We start from the raw sequence: 27013 nt of genomic DNA on the forward strand, positions 1-27013 counted from the left end.
ATATCTTACTATTAAATTATGCACATTCTCAATTAAATATATTAATTGATTTATATTCGTGTTTGGAATGAGACGCCTCGTTTTTAAGAGATGCAATGCACAATAAATATCATTAAATGCACGGTTTTCAGGTCAGACAGTTTGTGTGGTCGTGTGTTGGCACACAATATCTGTCATGAAATAAAAAATGGGCGAGGCTGAAAGAGTTAATCAGATGCGTGTTGATCTTCCTCTGTTTGCCAGACCTGAGACCTTTCCCTAGGCTGTGACAGTGCTGTACTCTGCGTATATGGGATGAATGAATGCTGGCATGTTTAAGAATAAATTATAAAATGACCATGGTGATGTGCTTCGCAAGGGGAGGATGTGATCTGCAAGATGTGACTGAGGAAAGCCGCAGATGAATTTCAATAAGCATCTCAGGTCCGTGTTCATGTGTTTTCTCTCCATTTTTTCTCTCTAGCATCACGTTTTGTCAAAAGAATAACATTTGTGTGTGGGATACATGAAACCGAAATGTCACTTGATTTAAATGCAGCCTGCAGGAAACCATGCAACGCAGATACGCACGCAGGGAAGAAACGAGCCTCGTGTCCCCTGCTCATTTCTGGACGTTTGGTGGTTTCCACATTTTCGTGGTGAATTGTAAATGTGCATTCATTTAGCAATATCAAAATTTGTGGTGTATTGCATTTAAACCTTTTTCGCGTCTCATTCATTCATTTCAGCTTGTAGTTGCTGCTGATGAAAGCGTCGCGCGTGGCGTGCAATGGGATTTTCCGTGTCGTGTTGCTATGCGATGGATTACTGATGCAAAACAGTCACACCTGTTATCCGCAGGTTCAGATGTGACTAATTAACAGTAAATGTGTAATCTGTAAATGCATTTGATAATTTGGATAAGACACCCTGATCAATAAGGCTGGTGGTCACCCAGTATCCTGCGTATCACATGTTCTCGTGGTGTCATGATCGAGGCTTATTTTTTAGAAGTTATCATCCTTTTCTGAGATGTCATTCTCTCTGTCGAACAGGTTTATTGTGTGTATATGATCATTATAGCTGAACAGCCAATGTGCATTGTTGAATGTGGGTATGCAGTGAATTCAAATATGACATTTGTGTGCTTGTTTGCCACATATAAACAGTCTTGGGTGTGGAAAATGTGTTGGTGTTCAACTATCCTGATTTTATAGATTGCCAACCTGTTATGCACAACAAGGCATCCTCTAAGGAAAACAGCTGAAGCAAGCTTATGCACTAACATACATAGAGATCATGTTGACACTATATCTATATACAGTACACTGTTAAAAAAATCATGTATTACTGGCAGTTGGTTGCCTGTAACTTACTGTAGATTTAAATGTATGTTATTTACTTGCAACGATTAGTTCAAAGTTAATTTAACATTAAAGGCGGGGTGCATGATCTCTGAAAGCCAATGTTGACATTTGAAATCACCTTAACCAACACGCCCCAATAGAATCTAGATTTTCTTTTGATAGACCAGGCCCACACATACGCAATCCAGGCAACGATGTTGGTTAGTAGACACGCCCCTTACTGCTGATTGGCTACAAGTGTGTTTTGGTACTCGGCCTGACTCCCTTTCCAAAGTGTTTTTCAAAAATCATACACCCCTCCTTTAACAAGTCTTTATCTTTACAAAATAAAACTAAAATAACACCCTCATGCAAAGCATTCTAATGTTTAATGTTCATTCAACTTTACTGTTGCCGGTAAATAACATACATTTAAATCTACAGTAAGTTACTGGCAAACACCATAACTACAGCAAAAAATTTTTTTACAGTGTATCTATTGTGGGAAATAATTGCAAGCCATGTCAAATACTTGAAAATGTTGAAAATGTCTTAATGGCATAATGATATAACTAACAGTCGGTTTTGATTTTTTTCCCGTTTTTTATATATATATATATATATATATATATATCCGGTCCAAAATGCAATAGCTAAACAAATACTTTGTGTGCTTTTTTATTAAAGTCAAAAGTTTTTTTTTAATTTGCAACATAGTAGACAGTAGTACTTGTTACACTTGTTGACTCCAACCTTCCTTTTACAGTAAACATCAAAAATAACTTATTAGTAGTGAGTATATGAAATAGAAACATAAGGAAAATAATGGGGTGGTTTCCCAGACAGTGATTAGCGTAAGCCAGGACTAGACCTTAGTTTAAAACTAGTTTGAACAAACATGCCTAACTAAAAACATTATTTGTGTGCACTTTAAGGCAAAACGAAGGGCACTGATCTATCTTAAGATATGTCAGTGCAAGTTGTTTTCAGATTGGACAGCTCCATACATTTATTTTAGTCTAGGACTAGCCTCTATCCCTGTCTTGGAAACCACCCTAAAAAGCTTTAAAAGTGAAATAAATATGAAACAGTCATCATACCAAAATGCTTATTTGGACAAACTTGGTATTACTATGGTATTTTTGAAGTACCTTGCAATAACATTAGCAGCAGCTGTGCAATTCTGTTATAATGCATGCATGTATGAAGATCAGTTAATTAGTCTATTCATTTAAAAGAGATATTCACAATGCCATGGTACAAAATGAATTGCGCTTCTATAAAGGAAGCTCTTGAGTTTGGCACTCACTTATGTCACTTTATTCAGAGTCTGGTTTCAAGTGTCTAGACTTTGAGTCACTTCGCATTGCAAAGCACAGATTTCTTGCTCCAGCTAGCTCTGTTAAGAGGGTTTCAATGGAGTTCTCCTGTTGTGAACTCCTCCCCCTCAGGGCATAAGGCAGTAAAAGTTCAAATTGAGTCAATTGTTGCTTGATGTTGTAGCCATGTGTACACGAGCTGGGACTAAATATTCCTGCTGTGAATTTCAGAGTAACACATTGTTTTAATTTTTGCCTCTGTCATGGGCTTTGCAGTGTTTTATGGATTTTAGATGTTATTTGAATTTAATGATATAGCATTTACAGCTACAGACTTGCATAGAGGGCTGAGTCAACACCACAAATTACACTACAGGGTGTGAGTGGTAATGTCCAAACAAATGGCTTTTTGTTATGTGTCCACCTACCTTGCTTGCTGACCCCAGGATAGAGTTTGAGGGTTTGTCTCCACCCCAGCTTAACTGTGAAATGCTCATGTTTTCACAGAGATTTACCACAGTGTAGTCAAGCAGTTGTCAGCTTTGTCACTGACTGTCTGTTTTGTCATTGTTTATCTAGTAGTGAAAAAACATTCAGGGAAGGAATTCTGTCTTTGGAGGACAAGAAAGCAGGAGGCTTGTAGTTATGCTACTCATCTGATAACCAGACTGGTTGATTTTTCAAAAAGGCTGTTTTGACTTAAACAGGCGAACCAAAAGTAGTCAGGACAGACTTCAAAGCACACAATAAAGCTCCACTATGGTTTTAGCTAACGCTTGATCAGACATTTCAAAACATTCCTGAAAACTGGGATTGTTCTTTCCAGAGTGCACTTAACTTTTCTGGTACACAAAACCATACTGAATGTGTTCAGATTAAAAGGTTTTGTCTCTTTTAGTTAAGAATGAGGATTAACAAAAAGTAAACAAGATTTAGGTAAATATTTAAATTCTGCGAGAGTTAGTGTTTTATACAGGTCATATGTGAGCCTGTCTGGAAAAAAAATAGCTAAAGTCTTTTTTGTGTGTTTTAAAGGTGCAGTGTGTAAATTTTAGCAGCATCTAGTGGTGATGTTGCGAATTGCAACCAACAGCTCAGTCCACTGCTCACCCCTCGCATTTGAAACGCATAGAGAAGCTACAATAGCCACCACCGGAAAAACATGTCTTCAACGGAGACAACTTAGTAAAACAAGTTTGTCTGTTAAGGGCTTCTGTAGAAACATGGCGGCACAAAATGGCGACTTCATCGTAAGGGGACTCTCTGTGTATGTAGATAAAAATGTCTCATTCTAAGCTAATAAAAACATAACGGTTCATTATGAAAGGTCTTTATACACCCCTGATAATATAGTTTTGTATATTATTTTGCATTTCTGTCAAGAGATCCTTTTAAAAATTACACACTGCACCTTTAATGTTTTCTACATAAAAGCATCCTACACAATTTAAAGGACATGCTGTAAAAATATAACTGTTGTTTTGAATTAATGTGAAATTAAACTTTGATGCTCCTAATCTTATAATTAGATTATGAGTAGTACTGGCTTATTGTTTTTATAGTCCATGTCGATACCCAATGAGAATGCAATGAGGCCTGATATGAGGTCGATAAAACCAAAAAGGAATAACTCTAAATAAGGGACAAAGACAAAATTGGTAAAACTTAAACATTTACTGGGGCAGTTTCTCAGATAGGGTTTAGATTAATCCAGGACTACGCCTTAGTTGTATTACATTCAAGTAGTTTGTATAAACATACCTTACAACTGGTGTGCATCTTGAGACAAAATAATGGCACTGATGTATGTTAAGATATGTCAATACAAAACTTTGCAAATTAAGGCACCTCAACCGTTTAATTTTAGTCTGGTGATAGGATAAGCCCTGTCTGGGAAACCGCCCCATTGTGCATAATACTTATTAATACACCTTTTAAATAGGCCTACTTGAAAATTTTAACAGATGTACTGCGAATCTGACACCTCACAGTACTGTTTGAATAAGACTTTGCTGCATGCCAGAGTATTGGTTTGTGTAACACAACCTAACATCACACAAAAAAGTTAATATTGATTGGTCATTTTACTGTCTGTCAGACACTGGCCTTATATCAGAGTGTATTTTTTATAAGGAACAACTAATTTAAAGAGCACCTATTTCATTGCTATTTGGTATAATACGAGGTGTTTTGTGTGGTCAAACACCACATTATTTTCCATATACTGTACATTTTTGTAGCTCCAGATTTCACTCTCTTTCTGAAACCCACGGATTTTGTACAAAACTCATTGATTTGGAAAGCTCTGTGTCCCTGATTGGCCAGTTTATCTGTACGTTGTGATTGGCCTAAATACCTCTGACGTCAGCCGGAAATGCAACGCTCCTTACCATGTTTGAAAGATTTGGTCACAATGCAATGCTAACAGGAGTTAACTTACAGGCTGAGTCCAAAGCGTGAGGAATTATGATAATGTCGGTCTTGTCTACATCACCAATCCCAGGAAGTAAACTGTTGCCTACAATCTGTGTGTTTGTTGTGGTCCAAGCAAGGAGATGATAACTCGTATCATTGTTTACTTTGGGGTTTGTACCTCTTGCATATCATTAACATGAATTAATACACACTTACACACCAAAGGAAATGTAAAATCGTGAATCGGACCATATAGGTGCCCTTTAGAAACACGAACTCTATCCATTAGCCTGGATTTCGCCAGGTTCACATGATCTAAACTGTGAAAACACATTGCGTTTTTAAGTGCAAACACAATAACATTTTAGTTATTTTTGATTATTAATAGTTAGGTACATATTCATGATGGTATTAATATTCATTTATTTGTAGCTGTACACTAGTCATTATGTGACTGGCAGTGAAGCTATAAAGATAATATACTTGCATGCTGTCTGTTAAAATACTATATCATAAACCTCTTAATAGGGCAGGTGTTTGACTCTATAAGTGCAAAAACATCTGAACAAAGTAGTTGTTGTTTGACCTCTGTAACCTGATCTGCAGAGATCAAAGTAGAGTAGAGGTTGGCAGGACATCAGCTGGTTGTTCTTAAGAATCATCTGTAAGGAAGGAGGGACACTGCTGGTCACACATGCACTGAGCCTCAGAGCTGTATTACATTATAGAGGACAGTCATTTGTTATTTCTTGACTCCTTAACGGGATAGTTCACCTAAAAATAAAACTTCTGTCATAATTTATGTTACTAAACCTGTATGACTTTCTCTCTGGAACAAGTTAGAACAACCGTATAGGTTAAAAATCACTGTAATGCCCATCAGCGTGTAGTGACTTTATGCTTTAGTAACCTTATGTTGACCTACAATTGTTCATACTTAGAATGAATTTGCTTTGCACGGTCCATACATATCCATTTAAATGTGTCCTTGTATTTCTGGTTGTTTGCTTGCAAAGTGCATGATTACACCACAACACGACCCACTACATGACACTGTTTTGTTGAAACAATTTTTTTCAGTGACCCAGAAGCGCTCTGTTTTGTATTTTGAACTCAGAAGTGTTGGTAATGGTTTGAGATGGACAGAAAGAGAGAAAAATCAGGAGAGTTATCTCAAAGCAGTAATCCTCTGTTTGGTGTGTGGCAGAACACCATTGGTAAAACAGGGCAATGCAAATGAGAGACAGGTCATGACAAGTCTTTGGAATTGTCTTTGTCTGGTTTGAGAAACCACTTATCCCCCAAGCACTTATCTCAGTCCCTTCAATTTCTGCAATTTCAGCTTTAGATCAGTCTCACACACCAATTCACAATTTTTTCAGGTGCAAGAGAAGTGTGTCATAATTTTCTAGGCTGCATGTTCAGAAATAGTTCATAGCAGTCTTGCCCCTGTAATTGAATAGTGTCTAGTGAAATTTGGGAGTGGACACCTATAAGCAGACACTGATCATGCATTTTTTTCGTGCACTTTTAAAAAATAAAAAAGCAATTAGGGGAAAAACAGACAGATATTTTTCTAAAAAATATTTTCTGTTGTCTTTTTTAATAGAAATTAAAATTGTAATTTAAATTTTATAGTGAATATTATATTAATATTTTTAGTTATGCTCTGCTCTAAAATGTTAAATTGCTCTTTGTGATTGTCATCTATTTATTTAATACCTTATGAAAAGGCAATCAAAAACCACTGAATTCATTGAAGATATTTGGTCAAAAGTTGAAGGAAGTGAACCTCAACTTAGACTTTTGCACATAATTAAATATACAGATTTAAACTTTGCACAATCAAGTAAAACAATAATTGAAAATAGCCTATTAACAAATTAAATTAATTGTTTAAAATAAACGTTTGTGAAATAAAGTGCAATGAGACCCATTATTCATGTCTGCGAGACGGCGAGGTCAAACAACGTTACGGACGCCTCAACCTCACCTGTCTTTTACCCAGACAAAACCATTGAGATAACATGCAGCGATAATCTGAACGCACATGTTTTTATTTTGCACATAAATGCGATTTTACACAAAAGCCAAATTGTCAGGAAAGCTAACAGTATTTTATAACTTTGATGAAATTGTTAATATGAACTGTTTTACCTGTTTTCTGCGAGCGGCTCACCCCCGTAAGCGCTTGAAGATGGTCTCGTCCTTGTTGCCTTTAGGGCTTGGAGAAATTATTGCTTGAGAATGCGTTCCACAGAAGACAACCAGATAAACATTTGGCGTCCTGCACGATGTACAGCTTGAAAAGTGAAGTCCGAATGGAGTTTGACATGCAGTAAAATAAAAGTTTTATGTGCATATCTTTTTATCAACTAATTATTTTGTTCAGGTAAGTCCTCGGAAACAGACGAGCCACACGTAGCATTAACGTGTTTTATAGAAACTCAGCGGGTTAATGATATGGTAACTGTTAGTAATTGTTTTTATTAAGTTAACATGAAGTATAAAACTTTTTCTTTACTAACAAGTGTTTGTTCAGCTGGTGGTGATAACGATCTCTGAAATCAAAACCTTTCTGTTTCTTTCCTAAATATTAATTAGTAAGCGATGTATTCTGTGTTTAATGTACAGTATGTGGGTGTCGTGAAAGAAATAGGATGCTGCTGAAATGTTTTGGAGGCACAGCTGTGTATACACGCACGTGAAGCTGTAATCTCACCTGCCGCAGTTGTCATTAAAATATCAATTCACACATCTTGTATGACAGATGTGAAAATGGACATGCATACGAATGCCACGTCATAGACAAAGTGTGATTTAAGCGGGGTGTGTAAAATTAATGTAAGACAGTTGTAGTTATCCAAAGTTATTTGTTTATTGTGCAAAACTTCAAAAATCAAACTTGTATATGCAGTACAAGGGACTGCATATACCATGTATCCAAATGTTATATGATGGTGGCTAAAAAGGACAATGAATTACATTTAAACAGTAGCAAAACAAAATTCCAGCCTACACATCCACATCCCCTCTCTCTCTTTATCCTTTTCACATGTTTTGTCCCAGGACGTTGTGTCTTTCATTCTTGTTCTCTTTCTGTATCTTTCACATGTTTTGTCCCAGGATGTTGGGTGCTTTGTCATCAAATTCCCATAAACCCCTTGTTTATATCTCTCTAGGTCAGGTTTTGATCTCTAAGCATTTTTCCGCCTCTCTCTCTCTCTTTACTCCCATCCTGCTTTCTGCTAGGTCTCTGCTTGTGAGTCGAGGTGTGTGATATATCTGTTAGCATATGTCTACCAGATGTTCTCATAGTCTTTGGCAAAGTTCATTTGTTCAATTGCTTCCATGCAATTATTTGAATTATAAGGACTTTTACTTGAAAGTTTGTTGCACTGAAATTCTGAGTATATTTCTATATGCATGTTTATTCCCCTATTTGTTCAAAATATTTAGTTGTTGTCAGTTTATTCTGCGTATGCTACTAATATGTCTTAATTTTGTGTTGGGTACATTCCCAGCCAACCAGCCGACACATGACCCATGATGCCTCACAAACAAAAACACATCTGTTTGGCAAATTGTCAATTTTCTTATTTCCAACAGGCTTGGAACAAAACAAGTGACATTTGGTCATTCACAAACAATACAAAAATATTTTCACATTTGCCTGAAGAGGTGTAAATGTGAGTTTAATGTTTGAATAAGTTAATGCATTTGCATGAGCTTAATGAAATGATGGCTGATATTTCTAAATATTAAAATTAACACCAGATGCAAGACCACTCTGCTTTTGTTTTGTTTATTCACACCAGACTCTATAAACCAACACAGATTTTCATTATTCATTTTTATGCCATTACACAAGACATTAATCTCACTTAAGCTGAATTCAAATCTTAGCAACATGTTGCATTTACCAATATATAATCAAACTATCTTTAATTTCTGTAGTAGGTGCTCTGCAGTAAATTAAGAAGTTACACAGTGGCTCCCCCATCTGGCCACTGGTCACCACAGCAGTGTGGACATCAATCTGAGCCACAGCACTATAATGACATGTCTCACTTGACTACAAGGTGACACGATGGTGATTATTCTCAAATAAAGCCTTTTGAAAATGTAGTTTAAGTGTTAACGTATCCATTCTTATTGTTTTTGGTCGACAGGAGCTGAGGGTTAAGTGGGAGGCTGAATTCACAAGACTTCCTGAAATCAATTCTATGGAGGTCAGAGGTCACCTGATCACTGCCATGGGCTTAGGAGCTCCAGGTGAGCCTACTTAAGTAATTTCTTACAGACAATACGCCAGGACCTTGCTTGTTTAGACAATTTGACTTTTTGTCTCCCGCACACAGATGTCCAAGGCTGTCAGGACAGCAAGCTGCAAGCAGAGCGAATCTCAGAGCTGCAGGAGCGAAAACAGAGTCTGCAGAGTCTATTAAACAGCCGCCTCAATGAACTGCGACAAGTTTGTCTTCATGAAGCGGTATGACAGTTTATTACACTTTTATACCTTTTAAATTGCATTTTATGAAAAAGATAGAGCTGTAATGCTTTTTTGATTAACAGGACAGGAAAACAAAAAAGCCAAATTGCTTTGTCTCTTATTTAATGTACAACCTTTAAACCCTGGTCGGTTTCAGGATTTGCATGGATTTCAATTTTTTTGTATAATTATAAAATAATAATAATCTTTATTTGTTTACCATGTAAAAATCTGTTATTAGATAGCATGGCTGAAATGATGTGGTGTCTCCACAGGAGCTCACAGGGAAGCTGCCACGTGATTTTCCTCTAGAAGCAGGGGAAAGAGCTCCCTTCATTCAGCGTCGAGCAGGCCTGGCTCCATACGTGACTTCGAAAGGAGAGGTGAATCTGAAATATTACTTATGAATACAAACGAAAGGGTTCTTCAATAATAACTTTGTTAGTGTAATGCAATAATAACTGCTTCTTTTTATGACAGGATGACTCAGGCCAGCGAAGGCAGATGAAGACTCTGTTCAGTGGTGCCCTACGCAGGAGCATTGAATCTGACAAAAACATGTTGCACAGTAAGAGGACCGTTCACCGGGGATGCCACACAGGTGATATTACACACACGCACACAGACACGCACGCACCCACACACACACACACACACGCACACACACACACACACACACACACACACACACACACACACACACACACACACACACACACACACACACACATCAACACATGGGCATTATTGTGTTTCTGGTAAAGACTGGGTAATTTTCCCTCATTAAGTTGTACCGTATTTAACGGACTATAAGTCGCTCCAGATTATAAGTCGCATAAGTCAAAAATGCATTTTGAAGAGGAAAAACATGTATAAGTATACATCGCGTTTATTTAGAAAATGATTTCACAAAATCCAAGCCGAAGAACAGACATTTAATCTGGAAAAGCAAGTTATTCAACTAAACAATAGCACAGAACAGCAGGCTGAATAGATGTCCGTACATTTTAAAGTAACATAAACAGTTATTTACTCAATAGTTGATACAGAATAGCATATCGAACATACCTGAGATGCTGAATAGGCTAAATTAACACAAGCCAAATCAAGTTCAAAAAAGAAGTCATTCCACATCACTGAATCCATTGAATTACATAAATACACGAGCAGCATAGAGCGAACTCTTGACTGTAGACAGTAATGGTTTCTCTTGGTTCATATGAAATGATTTTGACATATAAGTCGCACCTGACTGTAAGTTCCAGGACACGCCAAACTATGAAAAGTGCGACTTATAGTTCAAGAATATGGAATTTTTTAGAAGGATGGGCATGTGTTCAGTTGGATATCTATAAATGTGCATTATGTGCTGATGTGCATTGTGTTTAACAATTGTGATCATCAACATTAATTTAACTGCAAAATCCGTCTATTAGGGATGTAACGATTCAATCACGATTCAATCGCGGTCCTCATTAAAAATGCCTGTCTGAAATCGATTCTGAATCGCAAGGCTGCGATTCTTTGTTTTATGCACAGCTTGTGCCTGTACTACGGCATTTGGTCAGTAGGAAGTCCTTATAAATCTAAAATCATTATGAGTCAGAGTCGTTTATAACGTGCATTTAAAAAAGCAACACTCGTTAAACAAAATCATTCAAAATATTCTTTATTATCATGAAAATACCTGAAACAATTTGAAGAACAGCGTATAAATATTCATGTCTAGACATTTCCTGCAATGGCGTTTGTAATGCTACTTCTTTTGTGGCACAAGGGCAGTTTCTGCACGGGAGCGCCCTCTGGCGTTCGGATGTGCCGGGATTCCACCGTAATTCATTCAAATTCATTCATTGAGAAAACGCGCATTTGCACGATGAATCGTTACACCCCTACCGTCTATGATTTTTGATGTTTTGCTATGCATTATTATCAAGATCCAATTGTAAAACTGTGTCACAGCAATTTGTTGACAGATGGTAAATCAGTTTTGTTTTGGTGGCTTAAGCCCTATTCGCACGGGATTAGTATTACCTGGTGACCTCTAGTCATTTGTAACAATTGTGGAGGTTGTCTGTGATCTCAATCCCATGCAAATCGTCCATGTCTGTAATTTGTAAAGTGCAAATTCCCCTGCAAATGACCTACCATATTTCGTTGAACACAGAGGTCTTGTGATAATATTAGTCCCGTGCGAATCGGCATATTTGTAATTTGGCCTTTTGTGTGAGAAATGTCATGTTTGTTGCCATGTGAATTTCTGTAAATAAAAGCTTTTACAAAAACTTAAAAAGAAAAGTGTGATGCAACAACTCCTTCACAGTTGTTACATCAGCAAGGACTTTAATGTGGCATTTTTAAAATTTTCAGAGGAAACTGTGAAGTCAGAGAGCAGTTCGATGTCAGACTCGACATCTCATGACAATGGTGAGACCGGTAAATGATATCTAACAATAAAAAATTCTCGCTGACCTGTCTATGACAGGCTATGTAATAGATAGCGTCAATTGTCAACTGTGTTTTACAGAGGACTCTTCTCCAAGTGTGGCACCTGAGCAACGCTCTTTGTCTCATCCCCGGCTGGCCCCAAACAGTCCTGACAGCCGGCTCTGTAGGAAGCTCTCCCCTGTGGAAATCTACTATGAGATGAGAACTCGTCGTAACTCTGCCTCAAGCTCTGTTAGGTGAGTATGGGGAAAAAAGAGAGGATTTCACAATATCTGTGGTCATTGATGGGATTTGCACAGCAGATATTTTCAAAATAGATTGGTCTGAATTGTTAGATAGACCAGAGCCTGGTATAGTTAAGCTGGTTATGGGATGCATTTTTGAGAGGACATTTACATAAGATGTTTTTTGTCTTCAAACAATCTCAAGAATGCAGAGCTTTTAAACATGGTTTAAAATTTAGATTTATTTTTAACTTCACACGCTGTCTTAGAGGTGCAGTGTGTAAATTTTAGGAGGACCTCTTGACAGAAATGCAATATAATATACATAACAATATTATCAGTTGTGTATAAAGACCTTACATAATAAAGTATATATTTTATACACCGCAGGTCCCCTTAAAGGATAATTCCGGTATTTAACACTTTGAGTCTCATTTCTGGTTTGTTTTGGATGAACTACAGTGATGGACACAGAAATTTTGACAATGGGTGGTGTCTTGAGTTTTTGACTCGTTTAGAAGCGTCTCTTGACTGCTTCAGAATGGAAGTCAATGGCCATGCACAAACATGTCATTAAAACAACACTTAACGTTCATTTTCAAAACTGTGCTACTCACCGAGAGGTTCGTGGTGTTCATTGATGATTAAAAACAAGTTGTGTAGCGAAATACAGTTTCTGTCGTGTTTTATTTGTCATTTTGTAAAATTCCATTGACTTCTCTTGGAAGACTCATTGCTCGCTGATATATCGCTCCGCCGCCGGGAAACAGAAAAGGGTCTGTTTACATGTGGTTGTAGTTTTTTCGCTCTGTTTCTCTCAGAATAAATTTTTCCCATATTTGTAGGGCTGGACCAGAATTTTCGAATATTCGTTCCGTGGGTTGACATTCGATTTTCAGTTTTGAGATTCGAATATATATGTATATAAATATTTTACAGCGTTAATGCAGAGCTTTTGCCAATCAGGAAGTGCGCTTCACGCTCCCGCTCTATAGGTGGCGCAGAGAGACCAACATCCATAGCCTACAGCCACCAAACGGCACCAGTGGAAGAGATCGCCTTGAACGTAAAGCGCGCTTCCTGCTTTGTCATTCACGCTAATAGTGTTGTAAATAACGTTCAGTTTCTTGCAAAAACTGATTAATTTGCTTCACAAGACGTCAATATGTCACACGGAGTTATGGGGGATTACTGTTATATTGGATATATATGCTTTAGCTCTTAAAGTGTGCGGATCTGTTGACTTGCATGACACAGCACTGGGGTTATTGCAAAATATCTTCTTTGTTGTTCTGCTGATGAAAAAAACATATTGGATGGTGTAAGTGTTATAAATAAACTTGATTTTGAACGTGTGCTACCGTTTTATTACAGTTTGTTGGACTACGTTCATTCATGCTTCAGACTCAAATATAGAGCGGAAGTATATACGCGGTTGTGAGGTATCTGAAAAAATAGTTCCACTATAGCAAATAACACGGATTGAAATCATACATTGCGCCAATATATTTGTTTTTAATCATCAACGAACACCACGAACCACTCGGTGAGTAGTACAGTTTTGAAAATGAACGTTAAGTGTTGTTTTAATGACATGTTTGTGCATGGTCATTGACTTCCATTCTGAAGCAGTCAAGAGACGCTTCTAAATGAGTCGAAAAGTCAAGACTCGACTCATTGTCAAAATTTCTGTGTCCATCACTGTAGTTCATCCAAAACAAACCAGAAATGAGACTCAAAGTGTTAAATACCGGAATTATCCTTTAAGTCGCCATTTTGCACCGCCATGTTTTTAAAGTAGCGCTAAATGGACAAACTGCTCTACAGAGTGTGTTTCGTCCCTATGTTGTCCCAGACAACAACATGTTTGTCCTGTGGGGGCTACTGTAGCTTCTCTATTTATTTCGAATGGGGGGGAGTGAGCGGTGGACTGAGCTGTTGGTTGCAATTCGCAATCTCACTACTAGATGCCGCTAAAATCTACACACAGCACCTTTAAACATGCTAGTAGCATAATGCTCAAAAAACAAATTGGAGAAAGTTAAAGTACCGCATAATAGTTAAAGGGGTCATGTGACATTGCTAAAAATAACAATTTGGTTTAATGCAATGTGTTATATAAAGTTTAAGGTTCAAAAGACACATTTTTTCCACATACTGTACATTATTGTTGCTCCTTTATACCCCACCTTTTGTCGACTTTTACTAAGCTCTTTGTTTTAAAGAGCGCGGTATGCTCTAATTGGTCAGCCAATCCAGTGGATTTCACTTCATGCGTGTGACGGAAATGTTACTCCCCTCACCACATTTTTATAATATCAGCTCCTCCACTGCAAGGCGGTGGTGGAAATATTACAGCGAGAATAAAAGTTATACATTTGGGCGGTGTTATGCAAGTCTATCCACACATTGACATAGATATGTGGGGGCGTGTTTGAATGAGGCGTTTTAGGGAGGTGTGGATGAGCCTTCACTTTTAGAAAGAATATATCTTTGCGTTTGAGACTTTAATTTTTGCAACTTGAATATGCTGCAAAGCTCCAAAGACAAAGGAAAAATTTTTTTTTATCATTCGACCCCTTTAAAGTACCGCCCCATAATAGAAAAACAAAAAACTAACAAATAAACTAGTCTACTTCACTACCCATTGTGACTTATCCCCATTGGTGTATTGGTTTACTATGGTAATTGTAACTTATAAATGTTCACCCAGCCCAAGTCACTCGCTCCCAAGAAGTGCATCCAATGTGGAGGGCAGAAGTGTTCCAGCAACGCCCCTACTGCCCCGCACAGCACCAGTCAGCGTCCACATGAGGTACTGACTCTTTTAACACTCTCCTTGTGCACTGTGAATCTGTACCTACATAGACAGCTACCTTAAAGTAGTGACTGACACATGGACAGCCACTGTAGTGACTCAGATCTGCCCTCCACTACCATTGTCCAGTCGGTGCTATGTTGTGATGTCAAAGGCAGCAGAGAAAAATATTTATTTTATTTAAAATGATTTAATTAGCAGACGCTTAAATTTAAAATGATTTACAAAAGACGTTAATATAAAATAAATATGTGCTTTATTAATGGCTGTCCAACTTAAATGTGACCCTGTCTGTAAAATCCAGGCTAAAGTCTCATGATCTAAATATTAATATCAAGTTTGATTTCACTCATTGATTTCACTCTTTGTCATCATGACCTTACTCGGTCAATATTAAGGGGTTTTTCACACCAAAACTTTTAAACGCAGCTAAAAACGCCTGGACAAGCTGAGCGCTTTGGTAGCTGTGAGACTTTGCCTGTGAGCCGGTTGGTTGCTGTGGTAATGTCCCGCCCCTCCTCCAATGTGATTGGACAGCTGTGTGAGAACTGACATTGACGAGCGGAGCTTTTCACCCAAAGTTGAATATTTTTTCAGCGCTGAGCGCGGAAAAAACGCAGAGCGCTGGTTTTCAGCGCAGAAGAAAACCGCTAGCTGGTGGCTTATTTGAAAAAGGCTGGCTGATGAGTTAAAGGATTAGTCCATTTTCTTTAAAAAAATCCAGATAATTTACTCACCACCATGTCATCCAAAATGTTGATGTCTTTTTTTGTTCAGGCGAGAAGAAATTACGTTTTTGATGGAAAACATTCCAGGATTTTTCTCATTTTAATGGACTTTAATGGACACCAACACGTAACGTGTTTAATGCAGTTTAAAATTGCAGTTTTAAGGGACCCTAAACAATCTCAAATGAGGCATAAGGGTCTTATCTTGCGAAACGATTGTCATTTCTGACAAGAAAAATAAAAAATATGCACTTTTAATAAACAACAACTTCTCGCCTATCTCCCGTCATGTGACGCGTCAGCGTGACCTCACGCAATACGTCATCACAACAAGAGCTCACGAAGGACGTATGTGAAACTACGCCCCAGTGTTTACAAGTGTGGAGAAAGAGGAATGTTCCGACGTTGTTGTATGTGGAATGATACTAATTAAATGTCTTTGTGTCAGTTTATTGTTCAAAATGGTCCACAAATGTGCGTTTCATATATGTAACACATGACCTTTCCACGGCATTATGCAATTACGTGAGGTCGTGCTGGCGCGTCACAGGACCGGAGATGGGCGAGAGGTTGTGGTCTAGAAGTGCTTATTTTTTTTCAAAAAATGACAATCGTTTCGCTAGATAAGACCCTTGTTTGGGATTGTTTGGAGTCCTTTGAAACTCCGTTGAAACTGCAATTTTAAACCGCATTAAAAGTGTTACGTGTTGGTGTCCATTAAAGTCCATTAAAATGAGAAAAATCCTAGAATGTTTTCCTCAAAAAACATAATTTCTTCTCGACTGAACAAAGAAAGACATCAACATTTTGGATGGCATGGTGGTGAGTAAATTATCTGGATTTTTTGAAGAAAATGGACTTATCCTTTAAAGATATCAAATATTTTTACATCATATAGGATGATTTTATGTAGAAAACAGTAAATCACAAAAAAATGACTTTAGTTGCGTTTTCACATGCAGGGTCATAAATAAGTCAAAACTTCATAACTGTGTTTCAGCACACTTATGCTCTGTTCAAAATCATCAATCCACAAGCATGTTAATATGTTAATCCACTTTCCCTATACATCTATACAAATCTATACATGCGTGTGATTCAAATCCTACTACTAAAAATGACTCTGTGTTATCTTCTGCTAGGCCGGAGATATCTGGTGGTATTGCGCTAAAGCAGTGGTGTGGCAGTCCAGATGTTCCTCAGTTTGTACCGCTAGCATCTTTAGAGGGCTCCTCTTCTGATCGTCGCAGCTGCCCCTACAGCTCCCGTGCTCGACGCAGCAACAGCTCCGAGGCGCTGCTCGACCGTTCAAGCCTCCCCGAACCTGGACCTCCCCGCAATGGTATGCCACCCCGAGCTGGCCCATACAAGAGCTCCGAGTCCCTCACAGATGGGAAACTCCGTCAGATCTATCAAACCAGTCCGGAGAGGCACATGATGGCATTTAAAGAGCAGGGTAAAATACGCTCCTCTCTTGGTGGCCAAAGCAGTGGCACAGGCTATAATGAAATTTTGATGGACTACATTTGGGGAAAGCAACAACAAAAGAGGCCAGTACAGCCTCAACAGAATCAGTCAGCTGGGCGAATCTGGCCAGATTTCTCCACTCCTCCATCGGGAACCCCTCCTCACTACAATGGTTTCTCCCACTCGCAGTTACACCTGGCTGGCGCGCCATCTACTTATAGCCCCATGCTGATGCGGGGCCAAGACGCCGAACCGCGTCGGGTCAAAGTGACACGGACAAAATCTTGCGGACCCTTTATCCCTTTACAGCAGCAACAGGACGGCGTGTTGTTCTCGGCTTACGATCTTTCACATCCCTTGTCTGGGTCCACCACCTCTTCCATTCCTAACCTGTTGCCCCACCACACAGAGCTGTCCCCTGCGGCGGCTTTCGGACGCAGACCCCCGCAGTTCTCCCAGCCCACCCCTGAGGACTCCACCCGCAGTCTACACAAAGCACTGGCTCTTGAGGGGCTTCGGGATTGGTATCTGAGAAATGCCCTGGGTTATTCCACTACGACTAAAGGTCATGATGGACTTTCCATGCGGCATTCACATACTCACCACCACCTGGTGCACCAGCCGCAGTCCGTTGCAGCCGACCCACTGTATTCACACCGTCAAATACCTCAGTCAGCGTCATTTCATGGGCATCCTTTGCATGCAAGGTAAGTTTTTTTTGTTTAACCCCACAAAACCGTTATCGGAAACTTGTAAAACACAATATCAAAATTCTCAAATTTCCATGTTATTCCAGGAATTTGAGGCCTTGCTTTAAAATGTTGCTTTTGAAGATGTTACTTGTTTTTGTTTTAAAAACAATCAAGGGATAAGTTAGTTATTTTGTTAATAAGCATTAAAGCAAATACTCCAAAAATTACTTCAAAATGACCCCGTGATTTACTCACCCTCAAGCCACCCGCCGGGATACATATGTCCATCATCTTTCAGACGAGCACATTTGGAGTTATTTTAGTCAATGTCCTTGCTCTTCCTAGCTTTGTAACGATAGAAAACTGAGATCAGGGAACAACTTCTGACTTTGAAGTCGAGGTCTTCACGGCTCCACTTAGATCCGAAAACCCGAGACCCTATCGGGTTCGGATCTAAAAGTGTCACATGTGCCTCGGACACGGTTCGGGTATAATATTAGCAGCATCGGGTCTTGGGTAATATAAAATTAATGTGTTTTTTGCCGAACGTACCCGAAAACCCGAACTCTCTTGCGTGTGTGCGTCAATGTCCTTTTCAAACCTCTCCTCTGTTTCCCAAGAGCACTTGCGACAGTAGGTTAATTTTTGTTGTGTCAGTCAATTTTAAATGTACATTTTAGTGGTTACCTGGGTGTCGTTTTCAGATAACAAAGTGAAACAAATAGAGCAGCTTTCCAAATTGGTTGCGAGACCAGCGGGTTTCTGTCTGACTGCTGCGTGCGGGGCTGCAGACTGCACACACGTCGGTCGGTGACGTTTACATTCAGGTCCAGTTGGGTTAAAAAAAATGCCACTGGTTCGGGTCGGACTCCCCAGGTGAAAAGGTATTATACTTCCATAGTGTACTTAAAGTGCTTTATTTTCGCACACAAATTTTGTACTTAATATACTATACAACAAACAATTCCCGCACACTATCTGCTTGCTGAAAATTTTAATTATAGTTGCGTTGCAACGTTTCGATCAACTGATCTTCATCAGGCAGTTGTTTGTTGTATGTTATGAGACTTTTTGTCGTCTTATCCTACGCACCTAACGTTATCCATTGACTTCATGTGTGCGACGCTTATTTGTTTGAGTACTTAATATACTAAAAATTCATTTTTAGTACTTCTTAAGATGTTCTTAAGATTATCTAAGTGTACTTATTTGTGCTATTTTGAGACACCATGAATATAAACTAAAATGCACTTATAACATACTATCTCTGTATTAAAAAAAAATATTTAGTTAACTCTTGTATTAAACTTGAACTCAACTTTCATACAAAGATTGGTTCAAGTTTACTACAAGTCGTACCCAAATACACTTTTTAAATACATTTTTAGCACACCTTAGTTCATATTCATGGTGTCCCAAATAGCACAGTGAATTACACTTAGATAATCTTAAGAACATCTTAAGAAGTACTAAAGATGAATTTATTGTTCAAAAATTAAGCACTTTAAGTACACTATGGAAGCGTACTACTTTTTCACCTGGGTCGGGTCTAATTTTCTCCTGTTTGTCTCGGGTTGGGTCTTTTAAAAAAAAAATTATATATGCACGTCGGGTTCGGGTATAAAGTGATTCGGGTCATTTCGGGTCGGGTACATTTGTTTGGACCCGAGAAGACCTCTATTTTGAAGCCCAAAAAGTGCATCCATTCTTCACAAAGTAATCCACATAGCTCTTAGGTCTTCTGCAGGTAATCGATGTGATTTTTATATGAAAAATATCCATATTTTAAAATTTATAAACTATAATTATTCGTTTTCGGTAATGGGGCCATCTTGGACTCAAGTCACAAGAGAGTTTTAGCATGAGTCCAAGATGGCGTTGTTACTGGAAGCTAGTTATCATAGTTTATGAAGTTTAAAATATGGATATTTTTCATACAAAATCACATTGATTACCTGCAAAAGACCTTTATTAACCCATTGGATTACTTATGTGAAGGATGAATGCACTTTTTGGGGTTTAAAGTCCTGATTTTCTGATCCCTGTTTTCTACCGTTATAAAGCGGGGAAGAGCAAAGACATTTACTAAAAGAACTCCAAATGTGTTTGTCTGAAAGATGATGGACATATGTATCTCGGATGGCCTGGGGGTGAGTAAATCTTTGATGTTTTGCTAGAATTTCCCTTTAATTTAAAGGTCCCGTTCTTTCTGTGTTTTTGAAGCTTTGATTGTTTTAACAGTGCGCAATATAACATGTGTTCATGTTTCACGTGTAAAAAAACGCGGTATTTTTCACACAATTTACTTATTTGTATATCTCTGTTTTTATTGTCCTCAAAACGGGCTGATGTCTTCCTTGTTCTATGAAGTCAGTCCTTCAGAAATACGTATCGAGTTCTGATTGTGTTTGTTTAGTGTGTTGTGATTCAATAGCAGCTTAGCTTGCCGTTAGCTTAGCTGGCGACTGATGTATTCCTGTGGGCGGAGTTTAGGTCAAAAACTGTTCTAGTGACGTCATTAAAGCAGGAAGTAGAGGGCTGTAGTCCAAACCCGCCGTTCACTGTAGGCTTTAAAAGGTGAATTCTGTTAAAGAAAATATATCACCTGGCAGTGAACTCTGAGCTTTATCATTCTACAGCTATTATTAATGCTATTATAGCAACATTACACACTACCTAGGGTTTAAAAAATGGGATCAGAAAGAATGTGACCTTTAAGATATAATACACTAGTTTATTGTGATGCTGTTAAGTTTGATCCTTTCTTTATATGGCAGGTCTGTGGAGCTCTCTCTCTATCCAGAACCTTTTCCCTCTGACGGGAACACTCAGAAGGAGTCGGGTTCTGAGCCTCCTTCACCCGGAACGCTCGTCTGACCGGCAGCCGGTTTACCCCAGCGCCTCTAATGCATATTGCAATATCATTTGCAACATGACACTTTGTTTTAGGGATGCACCGGTCCAATACTGTGCTCATATACCTGTACTTTAGGGATGCACCGATATGGAAATTTTGTCCGATAACGCTTTAAATTTGGGGGCCGATAACAGATATATATATATAGGCCGATAAATATTCATATTATTTTCACAATGAAAAACTCGCAGACCGCGGACATCTTGTCTTTGCACTAGACTAGCATACTCTTCTTAAGCCCGCAACACATGTCATCTTTGTGCTATGTCACAGAAAGCACCAATCAAAACTCCACATGGCCAGCAATGAGCAAGTGAAGTGGTTCAACAAACCAAAATAATCCATAATTTATCTGCTTTCATTTATCGGCCTAATTTTGCTATCAGACCGATAACCGATAATATTAAAAATAAGCAGTTATCGGCCGATAACGATATGTCGGCCGATATATCGTGCATCCCTACTGTACTTATTAAAATGCAAAAACCTATCCCATGCATCTTATGTGCATTATTTGTAGCATTATGTTAAACAAAGTTATCTCCTGGATTACACAATAACAAGATCTGTTACACCCAAAAATGCTCAGCACCAACTCTATGCATGTCAGAAAATCCAACAGAAGCTATTTGCCAACACATGATGATTTAATGGTAAGCAGCCTAAGAAGACAGATACAATTTTTGTGCAAAAAATTCCTTGCAAATTTTACTAAACTATATCAGTCAACTTATATAATTTATATTTGGTATAAAGTAAATTCAGAGAATTGTTTCTTAACACGCAAATGTTTCGAAATATTTTGCTGAAATGCATTACAACAAAGTACTAAATTGTGCAGTTTTTGCGACAACAGCAGACACGCCCCCAGCTTTTAAGAGCAAAGATTCCTGCTTATTTAATAATTTGGCATTCAAATTTGGTGTTTAATAACATGTTTGTGGTGTGACAAATCAGAACACATTACAAGGATTTAAGAAAGAGTAAATAATATTTAGATTTAATGATGCTTTGGTGATTAGCTGTAATAATTACAAATAACAGAATTACTAAACTTACAGGCTAAAACTGACTCGTACTCATTCTCAATGGTATCGGTGCATCCCTATCTAGTTCAGCGAATGAGGAGGCATCTTTAACCTTGTATAATCAATGTATTGGCTGTTATCAAGCTATAGCTGCATTTGATTGTAAACCTGTCTATCAGGAGAGTTTTTCATACTCCGTGTGTGTAATACTGACAATGTAATTGTATTGTAGAGGTACATTTTCAGAACAAAATATAAATTTCATCATCTCTGATTCATCATGAGATATATATTTTCAGAGAATAAAATAGATTATAAGATGTACGTATTCTAAATTCCTATTTTGTAACTAATATGGTTCAGGTTAACACTCATTTAATTCTATACAAATCTATTCAGTTTATGCATTTTGATGTACTATAACAGCAGTGAATGTGTCGCATACCTCTTTGTTTATATATATCTTTGTAGCTATGAAAAAATGTGATGAAAGCATTTCATATAGAAGACCTTGAAGCGAGGGTAAGATTTTACTTAAAGTGCTTATGATGTCAGAAGTTTGAATACACAACTAAGCTTATGCCTTGTTGTGAAAAACTCTAAAGTTGATTTTGGAACTAAAATATATCCCATGTCATTAAATCCACAGTTTACCTGAGACTGTTGCCGCAAATATTGTGAGACTTAATATTCTGAGCTGTGAATGACTTGAGGCCTGTTTACACCAAGTCGAAAATATGCATGGCAAGATTTTAAAATGAAACAATGCATTCTTATAAACTCCAAAGTTTTGCTGTAATGATTTGTACTCTGTTCATTCAGAGTTATATTTCACAATATAGAGAGAGACAAAAACTAGTGTCATTTAAAATGTTTTACATTTTCGCATCTTTTAGGCACATTTGCAACTTTATAATGTATAATGTAGCTGAACATCTACTGTTGAGTATATAGGTGGCATAAGCTGGCCTTATGTTTGCTCTCTGGAAGGTAAAATACCTTATGTCTCAACTATTCAGTATGTAACCATACTGTTTACTGAATGGTTTACTAACCACTACTTTGGTTGCATTTTTTAACTTGATTATTTTTTTCTGTTTATCCTATAAAAGCTTCTTGGTTTTGTGAGTGCTATATAACCCCACATTACTAAAAATAAATGTTATTTTTTTCTATTTCAAGTTTGTGATAAATCCCCTTAACAGGTGATATCTTTTTGTGTCCACTTTATTTCTGCTAGCTCAGTTAGATACAAGATTGTAGGTTGTTATTTGCATCCAAGCCTGCTGTTTCAAATTTTATTGCTAAAACAGCGAAAGGTACAGTTTGACTCTGATGGTTTAGGTTTGTAATGATGGTTTGTTTATTACTTGGTTAATAAGACTTAATGAAACGGTTAATACTAATTCATATTTGTAGTTTCTCTTCTTTAACTTGCAGGTTTGTGAGATGCCTCCAGCTGGTATCTGAACTCGTGACCAAACAGCTGTGCATTGTTAGTCTCTGTTAGTGTATTTCGGTAACATAAATGTCTGTACTGTAATTAATTATACATAACAAAAATTATATGTAGCAACTTGAAAAAGACAATATATATTGTATATTTATGAACTGATCAGATTTTTGTATACATATTTATTTCCATACACTGCTCTGTTTTGTTTACAATAGTGAAATGCAGTTCTTTGTTGGCATCTTGATGTTTTGACAACATCCTGTTTTGGCTTTAAATTGTAAATCATAACTGTTATTTTTTTAACAAACTTTTTCTCATTGTTAATTTTTGAAACATTTTTCATAACTATGTCTGCTGAGGAAAACATTCATAATAAAGTTCATAGTACAAATTCTCAACAGTATTTTTTATAAAGCTATATGATACAAAACACCTAAACTATTATGTCATTAGGAGAATTTACATTTACTTAAGGATATGTTTTGATGACATTACATTATAAAAAGTGAAAAATTGGAAATTTAAGTTTTTTCAACTTTTTTAAATTTCACTCTGCGCCTCTTTTATCATAAACCCTTTAGACGCATCTGTTGCAGGCACTTATTTTGACAGGACACATGATCCACGTAGGTTCACTTGATGTGCCGAACACATATTTTTAAATGACGAACCACACACATGATGGGCTACGTACATGTTATGACAAACTTTGCATAGTGCCCCTTGAAAAGATAAGTCACCAGCCGCCACTGCCTTTAACATCTGAAGAACCTTTCTGTTTCACTAAATGTTCTCTTCTGAGAAAAAAAGTTTTTTTCAGATTATAAAAATGTATAAGAAATGGTTCTTTAAAGAACCTTTTTTTTTCACACCTAGTTTGTTTGAGCCCTCCAAACGATCTCGGAGCAGTCATGTGTTATGTGAACAAAGCAAGTGATCTCAGACCCCCCTAAAAGGACAAAAAAAGCCAACCGTACTCAGACCACGTCTGGAGGTGCAGTACGGTTAGCTTTTGGGTTCTTTGTTGTTTGATCTCTTTTTGACATGTGACAGCAATGAGGTCCCAGTCCACTTCCCGTATTTTGACATTGTACCAAATCAACTGCTGCAAAGAAAGCTGGGGTCTGAGTTCTTATGAAGTTGTGATGTGAACAAGAAAGGGTCTGAGATCACTTCACATCAGAGGAGGGCCAAAAAAAGAACTGGGTACTCTTTTGAGTCCACTGTATTGTGAACACCAAAAGGACTGAGATCACATTCGACTATAGAACTGGGTTTGGTTCCTTGAAAATGAATTATATGTGAAAACACCCTAAATGGTTCTTTGAGGAACCAAAAAACGTTCTTCTGTGTCATCGCTGTGAAGCACGTCCGAAAATTCCTACAAATCCATTTCACACTCAAAAAGCTCAGAGAAACCCAGGCGAATGATATGCCTATAGGCAGTCTACAAATATGCACTTTACATTTCCAGAGGTTACTTTACTGTTGGGATTGTGATGTGATTTTACATTGTGTCATACTTTCTCAAATAAGTAAAAAAGGTTAAATTAATAGTTAAATGCCTTATTACAATGTCATATAGGTAGCTATAATTAAGATAATTAGTTTTGGATGATATATTGTTTCTTTAAACCTTCACTGTATGCTAAAAATATTTTGTTTTGTTTCACACTCACACTTTTATCCAATTTGATTCACTTACCTATTCACTGATGACTTCCAGTCACTTCACATCATTCTCCTAATTTAAGTTACTGGATTGTCTGCATTTCATGTGAAATCCAGAGAGTAGTGTTTTAGGAGGCTCTTAGGAGATTTGTAGATAGTCTGTATAGTTACATTATATTCCACGTGTATATTTGGTACTTGACTTGTAGATAAGCCTGATTTAACGCATGAGACAGGAATTAAAAGATATGATCTTGTTTTTCTTGTTTTAAATTTACTATCAACATTTACTGTGCTTTTGTATATAGTGTTGCCTTTTAAGGAAGGTCACCATTCTGCTTGCTGATAATGTGATCTGACCGGCAATCCCAGACTATCTTGAGTTTGTGCGCAAAAGCCTCCTATGAAAACTATTTTAAATCCCATTTAGAGTACACAAAAGCAGAGAATGGCTTGGAGAGGTCTATGGTTTTAAGGGGAATGTATGCAAAAACATTTTTTTCCTGAAATGAATTGCTTTGTTGAATGAAAGAGTTTGTGAGTCCCAACATGACATGAATGACTTTGTTTATTATCAAGTCCACAAAATTTACTGTATTTCAATTCTATGTATCAGAAAGACGCACTGGATTTTGCTTCATTTAAATACCACATTATAACACTAGAGGGCAGAATCCCATTGAAAATGGCCCTAATGCTATCTAGCAAGCAATATTTTTTCCTTTTTTTATTTTATTGCGCATTAACAGACAATTAAAATAGGAAAAAAAAAAATGAAATAAGATGCCAGTCTCATCGAATAAATTATAGTTTTAAAGAAGGAGTAAACAAAACACAGATAAAAAATAAATAAATACATAAAATAAACAAAACAAAACATTTAATGGGGACATTTCACAAGACTTTTTGGTGTCCCCATAGTACGTATGTGAAGTTCTAGCTTAAAATAACATACAGGTAATTTATTATGTTAAACTTGCCACTTTGTAGGTGTGAGCAAACATGTGCTGTTTTGGGTTTGTCATTTTAAATGCAAATGAGTTGATCTCTGCACTAAATGGCAGTGCTGTGGTTGGATAGTGCAGATTAAGGGGCAGTATTATCCCCTTCTGACATCACAAGGGGAGCTAAATTTCAATTACCTATTTTTTCACATGCTTGCAGAGAATGGTTTACCCAAACTAAGTTAATGGGTTGTTCTTTTCCACATTTTCTAGGTTGATAGAAGCACTGGAGACCCAATTATAGCCCTTAAACATGGAAAAGTCAGATTTTCATCATATGTCCCCTTTAAATAAATCTAGCAAGCAATCTGGACCTGCATGTGTGCAGAAAACTCTTACAATCTAACCTAAAATTGATCAGTTTCACACCAGTAGCTTTATAATAAGTAAATTTAATCGTACAAAGAATGTAAACAAATGAGTTTTTAAGGTAAATGTGTAGGCATACCTCATACAATTACACAAGAAACATTGAATTTGTGGTAGTAGTTGGTTTCTCACTATAAAACATTACATTTTACATTTTGTAACCAGGGACATTAATGATGTAAATAAATGATGTAGAACAAACCACATCTCATAACTCGCAGCTGATTTATTTACACAAAGCACAGCACACTTATAAATTAATAAACACTTTACAAGCACCCAACCATGATCTCTGGGCAGGGAATACTTTGGCTTGCTTTAAAATTTGATGTGGGTGACACATTTATTTTAATTATTCATTTATAACATTAAAAAAAGATATCCACAGGACCGACAAAAAGTGAAGAGTCAATATGTTGGGGATGGAAAAAGCCATACACGTCTCTGCAGAATACACTCCACTGATGGTATTATACACACTATAAGAACACACGTGACTTTGAATTTATCTAGATTACATGCACTATATCTGTGAATAACACATAATTTTTATTTAAAAAAGAAAAATGTAAAACAATATATGATGAATTGAATGCTTGACAGTCTAGCAGAATATGCAACTATATTCAGCAGTGTTCAC

General features: G+C 37.3%; 1 protein-coding gene across 5 annotated transcripts; it reads left to right on the plus strand.

The window, feature by feature from the left end:
- Positions 1 to 141: 141 nt before the first annotated feature.
- On the plus strand, positions 142 to 23054 carry ccdc120b (coiled-coil domain containing 120b). Of its 5 annotated transcripts, none has more exons than XM_055183791.2 (11): positions 149 to 423; positions 9017 to 9141; positions 9232 to 9334; positions 9421 to 9551; positions 9827 to 9934; positions 10032 to 10152; positions 11922 to 11978; positions 12079 to 12235; positions 14937 to 15038; positions 16912 to 17943; positions 20706 to 23054. In XM_055183791.2, exons 3-11 carry the CDS (start codon positions 9286 to 9288, stop codon positions 20803 to 20805), a joined length of 1857 nt encoding a protein of 618 aa, XP_055039766.2. In that variant the 5' UTR covers positions 149 to 423; positions 9017 to 9141; positions 9232 to 9285; the 3' UTR covers positions 20806 to 23054. The 5 variants fall into 5 exon arrangements, with proteins under 5 accessions (XP_055039771.2, XP_055039770.2, XP_055039766.2 ...); XM_055183794.2 differs by having other exon boundaries at positions 9020 to 9141; XM_055183792.2 differs by lacking the exon at positions 149 to 423 and adding an exon at positions 6940 to 7451.
- Positions 23055 to 27013: the final 3959 nt, after the last annotated feature.

Source organism: Misgurnus anguillicaudatus, chromosome 14 (assembly GCF_027580225.2).
Source record: "Misgurnus anguillicaudatus chromosome 14, ASM2758022v2, whole genome shotgun sequence".
Taxonomy (NCBI): domain Eukaryota; kingdom Metazoa; phylum Chordata; class Actinopteri; order Cypriniformes; family Cobitidae; genus Misgurnus; species Misgurnus anguillicaudatus.

Coding starts and splice junctions, on each gene's coding strand:
- ccdc120b (XM_055183795.2), top strand. CDS start 9,286: ATGGAGGTCAGAGGTCACCTGATCACTGCCATGGGCTTAGGAGCTCCA. Junction 9,335..9,420: donor CATGGGCTTAGGAGCTCCAG/GTGAGCCTACTT, acceptor TCCCGCACACAG/ATGTCCAAGGCTGTCAGGAC. Junction 9,935..10,031: donor ACGTGACTTCGAAAGGAGAG/GTGAATCTGAAA, acceptor TTTTTATGACAG/GATGACTCAGGCCAGCGAAG.